The sequence below is a fragment of the Podarcis gaigeae genome (assembly GCF_964106915.1).
Source record: "Podarcis gaigeae genome assembly, chromosome: 5".
NCBI lineage: Eukaryota > Metazoa > Chordata > Lepidosauria > Squamata > Lacertidae > Podarcis > Podarcis gaigeae.
The window spans coordinates 97,568,975-97,582,304 of NC_139681.1; the positions used below are offsets into that span (position 1 = coordinate 97,568,975).

The following is a 13,330-nucleotide window of genomic DNA, read 5'->3' on the forward strand; positions in this document are numbered from 1 at the left end:
CTAATAGTCTACATTCATTATTTGTATATTATGACAATTTTTAGAAAAGTCTGTATCTATTATTCCTTATTCTATTTATGCTGTGTCCTTGAACGAATTTTCCAAAATGCCTATTGCACTTATAAACAAACTACATTTTCGCACCTTGAGGTCTTCTTCCTATTTATTAGATCGCTCAACAAACCACGAGCAATAAGCCAAGAACAAAGCCTGGCTGTAGCCCGTGGCTTGTTTGAAGAGCAGCAAACCACAGGTGCTGGTTTGCATGTAGCAGTAAGCCAACCCTTGGTTTGTTTCCTACCTGGCATTGCGACAAGAGCCAGGGAAGGATGAAACTGGGAACGTCTGTGCAATGTACGCCAACATGCTCACTCAATTCACATTAAACCAGATATAAAAATTAATTTTGGTTGAATGTTGCATATGAATCAGGTCAATGTAGATTTTAACAATAATGCTTTCCCTCCTTCAGATGACTGCAGCATCAGGCTCTGGCAGGCTTCTCTGGGGGAGGTGTTTTGGGGAAGATTATAGTAGAATTATAGTACAATTAAATGAGAGTACAAAGGGTTAGCTGTCCCTATATGAGTCCATGCTGTTCTTGCAATTAGAGTTGGGGCAGGATTTGACTGCCTTCACTATGAGAACTAAAATAATCAGTTGTTACCACTGTTGCCCAAGGATTTAGAATCCTAGAGTTGGAAGAGACCACAAGGGCCATCGAGTCCAACCCCCTGCCAAGCAGGAAACACCATCAGAGCACTCCTGACATATGGTTGTCAAGCCTCTGCTTAAAGACCTCCAAAGAAGGAGACTCCACCACACTCCTTGGCAGCAAATTCCACTGTCAAACAGCTCTTACTGTCAGGAAGTTCTTCCTAATGTTTAGGTGGAATCTTCTTTCTTGTAGTTTGGAGCCATTGCTCCGTGTCCGCTTCTCTGGAGCAGCAGAAAACAACCTTTCTCCCTCCTCTATGCGACATCCTTTTATATATTTGAACATGGCTATCATATCACCCCTTAACCTCCTCTTCTCCAGGCTAAACATGCCCAGCTCCCTTAGCCGTTCCTCATAAGGCATCGTTTCCAGGCCTTTGACCATTTTGGTTGCCCTCCTCTGGACACGTTCCAGTTTGTCAGTGTCCTTCTTGAACTGTGGTGCCCAGAACTGGACACAGTACTCCAGGTGAGGTCTGACCAGAGCAGAATACAGTGGCACTATTACTTCCCTTGATCTAGATGCTATACTCCTATTGATGCAGCCCAGAATTGCATGGGCTTTTTTAGCTGCCGCGCCACACTGTTGGCTCATGTCAAGTTTGTGGTCAATTTGAAATGCCGCCCTCAGTGAGTGAGGTAAGGAACTGTAAGGGTCTTCTGGAAATTATGCAAGAACCTTTTAGTACACACACAACATACATGCTGGGCGCTGAGCTCTGTGGCTCACAATGTAATGATGTTCCCAGGCCATTTATGGCTCCGCACAATAAAACCAACACCTTTAAATACTTCCTGGAAGTTCATGGGCAGGCAGTGCAGCTGTTCTGGCATTGATTTTATAGCTTTCTTGTGACTTGCCCGCCTCCCCCATCCGAAGCTGGGCTGAACCACTCTGCAGTTATGAAGCTGTCTGCTTAGTATTTCTCCTCCAGCAAATGAGTACAGTGGTACCTCGGGTTAAGTACTTAATTCATTCCGGAGGTCCATTCTTAACCTGAAACTGTTCTTAACCTGAAGCACCACTTTAGCTAATGGGGCCTCCTGCTGCCGCTGGAGTAAAATTTCTGTTCGCATCCTGAAGCAAAGTTCTTAACCTGAAGCACTATTTCTGGGTTAGCGGAGTCTGTAACTTGAAGCGTATGTAACCCATAAACACACGTCATATGAATTATATGTCCTCTCCTATGCAACTTAGTCGCATCTTTTTTGGCATAAGCAATCATTTCTGGCCAGCATTCTTACACTGAGGGTGCAGTGTATATATATACACATAAGCAGCTTTTTTTGGTAGTGGTTTGCACACACTATCTACTGCACAATTATTGGCTTGCGCACTGTGCATCAGTCAGCATAGAAACAGCAAAATCAAGCAATGCATGTGAATGTCAGCTTCCCAACGCTAAGGTTTAAACAGCATGTGTAATTTGTTTCCAAGGATTTTTCATTTTCCAGAGTGAATTGTACCCTAAGACAAAGAGCACATCAAGGACGGTCTTCTAGCAATCCTGATGCAAAGCTTGCATTAAGTTGAAAAGTAAAAGATTTCCTCCCATGGATTTCTTTGTTACTCTTAGAGAAAGTGTATTCTGGTTGAGAATAGTGTTCTAACATTAGACGATACATTACCTGCGCAGGGGGTGACTGCAGTGGGTTGTTATCTAGGGTGATTGTCTGTAAGTGCCTGAGGTTACGGTAACAAACCGGGATTGTTGTGATTTTATTGCAGGAGAAATCTAACCGAATCAAAGGCAACTCAGCAAGCTCTGCAGGAGAAAAGACACACGCATGAAAAACACTGTAGTCAATTAACTGCAGAAGAAGATGAGACATTCGCATGTAGCAAACAATTTGATTTTTGAAATAAGAGCGGTTGTAGACAACGTCTCCCCTGCATTTCTCACCTTCAGGTAAATGCACCAGGTGATTTCTTCTGAGGTTCAGGTCCCGTAGAGAATATAAACTGCCGATCTGCGATGGAACTGTCTGTATTTCATTACAGCTTACATCCTAGAAAATCATGAAGAGGAGTGAGCTGTGGTTTAATGATTTTAATGATGGGCACCATGATATAAACGCCATTTCAGTAGTTCAAAGCTTTGCCTTGTAAATGAAAAGTCATGAGATTTAAGCCCATTGTACACATGCAGAATACCTCCTCTTTGGAGAGGATCAATAACTCAATGGTATACACAGCATCCTTTTAATGTACAATAGTTCAGTATGCAGCCTCTAAGCATCTAAGGTGCTGTTACCAGTCAGAAAAACAGGTGACATAATAATAATAATAATAATAATAATAATAATAATAATAATAATTTATTTATACCCCGCCCACCTGGCTGTGCTTCCCCAGCCACTCTGGGCGGCTTCCAACAAAATATTAAAATACAGCAATGCATCAAACATTAAAAGCTTCCCTAAACAGGGCTGCCTTCTGATGTCATATCCAAATTACAGAGGTCAGGAATGCATACATGCGTATTAAAAACAGCAAGAAGGAGGCTACCAAAATATGCTAATCATTTACTAGAGACATACTTTGGAAACAACAGAACGTACAGCCCAGAAATGCAAATCAGGAATATAGTAACAAATGCATAGTCCTGTAATGTTAAAAACATCAAAGCTAATAAGGAGTTTTGTAAAAATGCATTCCAAAACACCTGCCAATACAAAACTGAAAAAGATTAAATCATAAATGTCACTCAGATAGCTTGGTGAAATGGATGAGGAGAACCAAGCTGAGCTTGAAGCCTGGCAAGATGGAGGCACTGTGGGCAAGTAGCTCCCGTGTCAGTTGCCTCCCCTGGGTGGGGCTGCACTCCCCCTGAAGGGGCAAGTTCGCAGTTTGGGGTGCTTCTGAATCCAGCTGTGCCATTGGAGGCTCAGGCAGCCTCAGTGGCTAGAAGTGCTTTTGACCAACTCCAGCTGGTTTGACAGCTGTGGCCACTCTAGGGCCAGGAAAGCCTGGCTGCAGCAGTTCATGTGTTGGTCCCTTCAATAATGGATTGCTGCAATGCGCTCTACGTGTGGCTTCCCTCACACAGCATGGATGCTGCAACACAACTGCTGACACGAGTGAGGCCTTGCCAGCATGTAACACCTGTGCTCAGAGGTCTGCACTGGTTGCAAGGTGTTAGTCCTAGTATACAAAGCCCTTAACAACTTGGAACCAGTTTTATCTACGAGATTGCCTCTCCCTACATGTGCCCACTTGTCTGCTTCCATCGGCGTGACTGGCACTGCTACAGGTGCCACATAATACCCATTTGTAAGAACTCAATCGTTCAATGTGGCAGCATCTGCACTCTGGATCAAACAAGATCAAGCAAGCACCTTCACTGTACTCTTTTCGGTGCCTGCTAAAAACATAATTGTTAGACAGCCTACCCAGATGCTCAGAAAATCGAGGTAATTTTAATCTGTTTCACTAGTTCAACTTTTAAAGTTGTTCTAAAGTAAGGTTGTGAATTTTTCTCAAATTTATTGTTTTAATATTTTTGTAAACCGCTTTTAGGATTTTTACAATCAAGCGGTGTATAAATTTTATGAAACAAACAAACATATTAATTAATTGTAGCTTCTATGTTAATTAAACACATCAGAAGGGCCACAGGCTATCAGTGGAAAATACAATGATAACCTCCATAATTCAGTCAAAAGGATGTAAGCGCACACACACAAAAATCACTTGTGGCTCTCAATGTGTCAACATCTCATTGTTTAAACAAATTCAGTGCTTTTTAGCAGCTCACCATAAAGCTAAACGAAAACCACAAGAATTTGGCACCTATCCCACTCATTTCTAGGAAGGTTGAAGAAAGCATGTCAAGCTTTAAAAACAGAGCAGAAAAATAGCATTCACCCTGCTCCTTTTGCAGTCATGACTATCATGTTAAAATGTGTGTTCTGGGACACATCGGAGTTTGGATAACCTTCAAGATGTATCAGGATGTTTATACTGGAATTCTTATCCTGATTACTCAACATATGTTTAGTAGAGTGTGACAATCCCTGGATATCCCTGATTCATAAAAGGTGTCTACCTAACAATCAGTTTGGGGGGAAAGCTGATGCTCCCTTGATAAAAGATTGACAATTAAGGATATAAATAAACTTACAAGCTCCATCAGGTGTCTTAGCTGCCCAATTTCTTCAGGTAGTGAGACGAGCTTATTATTGCTTGCTATCAAAACTTTCAAAGGCAGGCTGCACAAGTGAACTGGCAACGTTGAAAGCTGATTCCGGCTTTTCAACAAGACAAGGAAAAACACACACAACAAACACAAAAATGCAAGTAGTCAGAACATTAAATGAAACATATAACCAGTTCATGTGCAGCATGATAAAATCAAAATGCACTGTTATCAGAATATAAGAACAGGGCAGTTTGGGCACATTAATCAACAGCTGGGATCTCCTGCTATATCCACAGGCTCAAATGACTATGAAGGAAAATCATGGCTGTACAGGATCCATTTCTGACAAGCTGAACTGAATTCTGGAGTTGAAATTAAAAGGCAATACTGGAAGAACTTCCAGTGTATGCACCAAGCTGTGATTCAGAGAATTGCAGAGTCCTGTTTTATATGCATTAAACAGTTTATTGCTTTTCACATTTGCTTGCTATGCCACAAGATAGAAATGCCCAAAAGCTGTTTGAAGTCCCATACTTATGGGACCAAGTTGTCAAAATTAGCCTCCCTGAATAAAGAAAACCACCATCACATCACTTGAGAGTTATTTCACCATCGGCTCTTCTTCCTTGACAGATCCCTGCTAACCAAGAATCAACCCTAATTTCATACAGCTCAGTTATCACAATAAAAACAGCTATCATACAGTTAAAATGCTTCAGTCTTCTGTCAATGCCATTCAACGAAAGATTAAGAGGAACAAAAGCATTGGAAAAAGCCTAGAGCAATACTAGTTTCCTTTGCTGCTTTCCATCTGATGTCCAGACTATCTTATGGCAGAGGTTAGGGAATGGGAAAAGGTAGTTTGTGTGAAGGCAAAAAGGGGGGAAAGTTAAGTCCTGGCCATATTTTCTGGATAACTTTTCCTGAAATGTATGGAGGGAATCCGATTGGCCTCCATGCAGAGAAAAAAGTTAGTGATGTTCCTTAATCCCTTGATTTTAGAAAGGAAAAATGGAAAGCTTTGTATTGGAAAGAGGCTCAGATGGCCAGAAAGACAGTCACCTGCATTTTCTTTTTCAAGCTGTGGTATGGGAATCTGCATTGAATATTAATGCCCATTTCTTCATGTTACATAGTTAACCTTAAGAAATAACTTTAGACTGGCATAACCAGTTTATAATGGTTGGTGCTTTACTGTGCTTTTAAATAAATATCTTGTTCAGAGCTGCCCAGAGTGGCTGGGACAACCCAGTCAATAAAATTATTATTATGACTTTAAAAGTCAGGGAAAACCAGCAGCTGACAGGAATCGAGAAATCTGAAGTCTGGAATCAATGGTTCTCCATCCATTGGTTGCAATATTGCCTCGGGTCATCCACAGATCAGAACACAGCTGTTACACATTTTATTAACTATGAAGAAAAAGCTTATGTAGCATGGGGAAAGGATTTATATGGCGTTGCTGGATGTAAATTGGTGGGAACTGGCTAATATTTGCCTCATCTTCCTCCTTTGAGATAAGTCATCTGGGTAACCAAGTGCATCTGTACTATCTAAGATCTCAGTCTTTATGCCTGTCTGGGTAAAGGAGGGAACCATGTGGCTAAAACTGGCAGCCTGAGGATCTTATACAGTGAAGCATCTAAAAAGGAAACCACAGTCAACTGCAGCTGGACTTTCTAGCATTAATTTAACTTGACCCTAAATCCCACATAAAGGAGCACGCCCAAGAGTGAAACAGAAGAAAACACAAGTACAAAGCAAACTATAAACAGTTCAAGAGAGATGTACAACCCACATGTAAACTCTGCAATGGCTTGTACCGGAAAACTGTGTTCAAATTCAGGTACGTTGTCATGAAAGGAAAAATAGTAACCAAGTGAATCAGGCACGATGAAGTAGGTTAACCATACTGTGTTTGCAAACAGTAATTACAATGAGCAGATGCAAGTGGAAGGCGGGTGATTACAGCTCTCGATCTCAAGTGCTGGAAAAAGAAACACTGGCCTTGAAGGTTTGTTCTTTTCAACAGAAGAAGATAAGTCCTGCAGTGGGTTGCTCCTCCCGGCTGCTGAAGGCAAAGCAGTACAAATGGCGTTTGTGCCTTCTGGTGGGAGAAGATTCCTCAGTTTTGGAATGTTCTGCAGCAAAGAATTCTAACATGCTACAAACCTCAAATCTCATGAGGAGTGCAATGCTAAACAGCACTACAATGTGGAGATTTCCATGAAACACAGGGGCCACACAGAATCAGGAAAAATGGATAATATAGAGGGCCACCCCAAGGGCTTCAACTATCACTGATTAAAACTCTTGTTCTTTTTTGAAGAGGAGGAAGAAGAAGATTTTTATTAGTTTACAAAAATACGTGCATTGTCTCTTTTTCAGGTTGTGTTTTCTACAGATCAGTTTAATTTGTCGTGAGACATTGGTGTTGCATGCAGTATAAGCTTGGGAAGAAAAGAGGGGGGAAGAGGGGGAGGGAGCATGGGGTGGGGTGGTAATCTTCTGTCCTTCTACTTAGTGTATGTGTGGTGTTTCGTGTCAGCATCACTTGTGTAGGTTCTCTTTCTATTCGCTTGTTGTATTTCCCTGGTGAGAGAGGTTGGGGCTGGTCTGGTTGGTTGTCTTTGTCATTTGTCTTAAAATTGAAGTAAGACCCCAAAACTCCAAAGTTGTTGAGCTTTCTTTTACAAAAACACCAAAAAACCCCACAATTTTCCAATCGCCTAAGATCCGAAACAAAGCAGCGCCTTTCAGAAATTCCCCCTGGACATCAAATCCCCCCAGACGTATGGTAATCTTAAGGTTAGCCAGATTGATTTGTATGCTGTTGGTGGATTCTTGTTGGATTTTGGGACATTCCCATTACATGTGGAGGTATGTGCCTGTAGATTTTGGTGAGGCTCCTGGGTGAATCAGTGCTAGTTTCTGTGATGTTATGTACCATCTGTGAGTTTCAGGGTAAGTTCTTTTTTTCTAGCTGAGATGGATTTAAAGGGAGGTTTAGACCACATTCTAGTCCATTGGATAGGGTTAATTTCATGGCTTATGTCATCCTCCCATTGTTTTTTGACTATGTCAAGGGAGTTTGTGGGATTCTGGAGTAGTACAGTGGTACCTCATGTTGCGTAACCTCCAGGTTACGGAATCTTTGGGTTATGACCACAGCAAACCCAGAAGTGTATACTTCCGGGTTTCACCGCTCACGAACGCACAGAAGTGCTCTATCGCACCATGCGTGTGCGCAGACGTGGCGCCTCTAGTTACAGATTTTTTGGGGTGCACACAACACCCCAAAACGAATTAAATCCGTAACCAGAAGTACCACGGTATCTCCTCTTCTTCTTTAAACAGCAAGGACTTAGAAGCAGGATGGGTGGGGCAGGATACCTTCCTTCCAAAAGAAAACCAACCCTCAGTTCAATGTTTCTTTCCTTTCAGTGGAGCACACTGTTGACAAGCAGTTGCTCCACTCTGTGTGGCTCCTAAATGCTTTAGTTTGCCCAGAGAGAAGGGTGGCTATTTTTAATGCATGAAGCCTAAGCTTTCTACTGAAAAATCCTCTCATCAAGCAGCATAAACTGTCAAACATAAATTGGCAGCACATAATAAATATTTTAAAATGCACAACAATGGGAAGTTATCCTCTGACTCACATCCTTTGAATAAAAAAAAAGACTCACTGTAAAAAAATTAAGGAAGCTAGGCAAAACTGAATTGGCTACAGGATAGTGCCAAAGCAAACTCTATTACTTATTTTTACACTCTTTTATTTATTTACTAGTTCAATCTGTATCCTGCCTTTCCAAACGGTGCTCAAAGCAGCTAACAGTGGTCCGAGAGATAATAAAATATACAAGGTAACAACTGAATATATCACTGCCTATCAATAAATCCAATAAAGACAACAGTCAACCAGAATGCAACATATTTACAAAGGGTACAAGGTCAGCTTATAAAGCCCAAAGCATGCCTGAATAAAAACATCTCTCTGTACAAACATCTTAAAGCACTTTTCCTGATTTAACACAAAGGACCCAATGAATAAGATAGGCTATTACTATCAAGTCAGCAGAAATTCAATTTTTTACTACCATACGCTTGAATATTTCATGCTAAGCAGCTTTTACTACAAATAATGAGGCCTTAAAAAGCGGAGGACCCTCTGGTAAAAGGTAAAGGACCCCTGGACGGTTAAGTCCAGTCAAAGGCAACTATGGGGTATGGCACTCATCTCGCTTTCAGGCCAAGGGAGCCAGTGTTTGTCCACAGACAGCTTTCTGGGTCATGTGGCCAGCAGGACTAAACTGCTTCTGGGGCAACGGAACACCGTGACAAAAACCAGAGCACATAGAAACACCATTTACCTTCCCGCCACAGTGGTACCTATTTATCTACTTGCAGTGGCATGCTTTCGAACTGAGTACAAGGAGATACTGTCAGAACAGGAAACCCAGAGAGTCCCAACATGCATGCAGAATTCTTTGAATCACAGCCAGTGTTTTTATTCAAGTTTAGCCCCAGCACTGAATGGTAGAAATGTGAAGAACTGCTTGCTTTCCCCACAGACGCTTTCCCCTACCCTGCGTCCCTTTGGCTTGAGCTTTTCAAGAGTTGCATAATGTTGGGCGCTGCTACTTTTATATCACGGTTACCTGATATTCAGGAACGTTAAGGACTGCAGGTTCAGAATGGCTTCTGGAATATAGCGAATGCAATTCTGGTACAAATTAAGGCTCTCAAGGGAAACAAAGAGACAAGTTTCTGCTGGCAGCTCCGAGAGTCTGTTCCGCGATAAATCTGAAACAGAAACAATACATAACATGAGACTGAATAAGGGGGAAAAGCAGGTGACCATTATCTGTAGAACACAGGTAATGTAGGACACGTGGATATAGGATGATAATAATAATAATAATAATAATAATAATAATAATAATAATAATAATAATAATTAATAAATAAATAAATAAATAAATAAAAATTTATACCCCACACTCCCCAGCCAAGGCCGGGCTCAGGGCAGCTAACAACCAATAATAAAAACGAGTTGAATGAATACAACTTAAAAACAAGATTAAAATACATTAAAACAATTAAAATGCAGGATAGGGATTCTAGTCCACGAAAGCTTACATCCTAATAAATTTGCTATTCTTTTATTATGGCGCCATCAAGCTCATGGTTTTGATGCAACAGACTGCCACTGATTGACAGACTAACACGGCCAACCCTTCTGGAAATTATTAGCTATGTGTGGCTCAAAATAAGCTATTTTGTAAATAGTAGCTAAAAGGGACAATAAAAGGAAAAGGTTTCTCTAGTGGTGCCACTTGCCAAGCTCTTTTGAAGTCAAGCAAGCTCAACTCCTTTCCCCTGAACTATCAAGATTTTGCAATCGCAGAGACCAGTTTAAAAAAAAACAATTGCCAAGCCAAGCCAAAACAATTACAAATGAAATCTGTTTTTGTGAATGGGGGTTTAGGAAGAGGAATCTGAGAGCGGTAGTGGGAAACAGCAAGAAACAACACTGCAGGGCCTTGTGCTGCCCATTTTCTTCCCTGAAGTCTCCACCTTCAATAAAGTGAGCTCAGAGATGGAAATTCCCTGCCTTCCCGGGAAGTTTGGTGGGTGGAGGAGACTGTGCAGGTCTCTGTGCACGTTCTTCACCGTGCCTCAAACATTTGGGGTGTTTTAACGTAAAAAAAAAAAAAAAAACTACAACCAAGTTTTCCGCAGCATATAATTTTCTATAAAATGAAAGAACGGCGCTCCAATGAAAATCACACTGGTGCTGATTTGGGAATGAGTGTAGTGTAGTTGCTCTTCTGGACTGGCATTCAGGAATCAGAATGACTTGTTTCCACAAGTCTACAGGAAAACTCAAGCCTTACTGGAAAAAAATGGGGCGGCAGTATCCATGGAGGGAATATCATATGGGTAAAAGAAAAGAAGAAAATGTCTCTAGCCAACTGTCTGTGTTAAAAAACACACCAAAAAACCTTTAAAATAGAGTGGTACCTCGGGTTAAGAACTTAATTCGTTCTGGAGGTCCATTCTTAACCTGAAATTGTTCTTAACCTGAGGTACCACTTTAGCTAATGGGGCCTCCTGCTGCCGCCACACCGCCAAAGTACAATTTCTGTTCTCATCCTGAAGCAAAGTTCTTAACCCGAGGTACTATTTCTGGGTTAGCAGAGTCTGTAACCTAAAGCGTATGTAACCTGAAGCATCTGTAACCCGAGGTACCAGTGTACTATGTATACACAAATATTTAATGAATTAATCCCAAACTAGACTAATTTGATGCAGTCACCTTTACAAGACAATTCAACTGCATTTGCTGCATTTCTACAAAAACACCCTAATTTTATGAGGAAATCTGTGAAGTACATGCATTAGATTTGTGGAGCTCAATTCCTCTTTCATCCCTTGCTACCTCCGCTCCCACCTTTTTGCTGTGCTTCCTACCCATTTTCTTGTTTTAAATTATAACCCTTTTGCAGACATGGACCTGCCCTTTTTTTTTTTTTTACTTCTGAAACTCTTTAAAGCACTGTGGATCCTTATTCTTGTGGTATTAAATAATTAAACCTGCCTGATGCTTCAGCCCTCATCCCTCATCCATGTCCCAGATCTGTTCACCAGGTTAATGTGTCCAAGAGTGCTTTGAATTCCTTTCTCCCTAACATCAGCCTTAAATATTGCATGGGGAAATCATTTTAAAAAGTAGAGCAATGGCAAAGGTGTTTGAAGTATGTTACAAAGTTTTTAAAAAACAACACTGGAGGAGTAAGAGAAGGCTTCCTCAAACTCGGCCCTCCAGATGTTTTGAGACTACAATTCCCATCATCCTTGACCACTGGTCCTTCTAGGGATCATGGGAGTTGTAGGCCAAAAACATCTAGGGGGCCAAGTTTGAAGAAGCCTGCTCTTACCTCTCTAGTAAGCCTACAAAGCAGCTTTAGCTTGGATTCTGCAACAAAAACCCAATCACACTAGCCACTGATCTTGGGAACTTGATATGGCAGGACAGTAAAACGGAATTAAATATTTTTCCCACTTCGTGTCTCTGTGTGTATCTATATCTATCTATATCTGAAAGATTTCCATACTGTCCATCAGAAATGATTTATGTAACATGATAATTGTTTTAATGCTTCTGTTTATTATGTTTTTCCATTACTTTGTTTTTGCACGTAACATAATGAACATCATCATAAAATCACTTAAACCATCAGCCTCTTAACAAATCTCAGGCTCAATCAGGGAAGCATTTGATGTGACTGCATGTTTTCCTCTTCAAGCACTTAAATAAGGTTTGTAATAAATACTGCTAGTTCCGTGCTTGGAGGATTTCCTGAAACAGGAGGGCAGGATGATCTCATGCCTTCCTCCTTGCCGACTACAGCAGGAGCATTTTTTGAACTTGGTTTATTTTAAAATCGCAACAACAACCCCTGTGAAACAATACCATCTCTCCTGCCCACAAGGCATGGCTTAAGAAGGAGTTTTCAACTCTCTTCATTCCTAGCTTGTATGCATTCACAGTTGTAGGGCAAGTGCTAAGGGCAAAACAAAGAACCAAAGGGCAGAAAATAAATTAACATTGGGGCTGAATATTATAAATATAACACCATGCCAGTAGTGTATTAATATTGTGCAACTTTTAAATTACTCTTATCACGAAATGAAGGCAGTCACTGGGAGAACTGGATGTAATGTTTTTGTTATTTATCAGTTGCTTCGGAAAAATATTGTATTTAGAATGGCAGCTAACAAATTAATTAAATAAATAAATATTTGGGAACTGTTTTAGATTCAAGAAGCAGTATAGAAATGTATTATATTATTATATTATATTATATTATATTATATAAAGAAGGCTGATCGCCGAAGAATTGATGCTTTTGAATTATGGTGCTGGAGGAGACTCTTGAGAGTCCCATGGACTGCAAGAAGATCAAACCTCTCCATACTGAAGGAAATCAACCCTGAGTGCTCACTGGAAGGACAGATTGTGAAGCTGAGGCTCCAGTACTTTGGCCACCTCATGAGAAGAGAAGACTCCCTGGAGAAGACCCTGATGTTGGGAAAGATGGAGGGCACAAGGAGAAGGGGACGGCAGAGGACGAGATGGTTGGATAGTGTTTTCGAGGTTACCAGCATGAGTTTGAGCAAACTGCGGGAGGCAGTGGAGGACAGAGGTGCCTGGCGTTCTCTGGTCCATGGGGTCACGAAGAGTCGGACACGACTAAACGACTAAACAACAACAAATATTATATTATATTATATTATATTATATTATTACATTACATTACATTACATTACATTACATTACATTACATTATAAATAATCAAAGGCCAGTTGTCATAGCAGACATATAAGTGCATGTATCTAGCACCGCTGCCCTGCTCTGTGAAATGAAATTCTCAGCAAGAACTCCCAGCACACAGATGGACTTCAG

General features: G+C 40.9%; 1 protein-coding gene across 2 annotated transcripts in view; it reads right to left on the reverse strand.

The window, feature by feature from the left end:
- LRCH3 (leucine rich repeats and calponin homology domain containing 3) overlaps nucleotides 1–13,330 on the reverse strand; it is a gene marked incomplete at its 5' end in the record, with an annotated part of 83,356 nt that overhangs the window by 43,617 nt on the left and 26,409 nt on the right. For both annotated transcript variants that reach the window (XM_083739360.1, XM_083739359.1), the window contains 4 exons: nucleotides 2,347–2,483; nucleotides 2,622–2,727; nucleotides 4,842–4,968; nucleotides 9,518–9,662. In XM_083739360.1, the coding sequence (XP_083595486.1) occupies nucleotides 2,347–2,483; nucleotides 2,622–2,727; nucleotides 4,842–4,968; nucleotides 9,518–9,662 (515 nt within the window). The remainder of the gene's footprint in view (nucleotides 1–2,346; nucleotides 2,484–2,621; nucleotides 2,728–4,841; nucleotides 4,969–9,517; nucleotides 9,663–13,330) is intronic.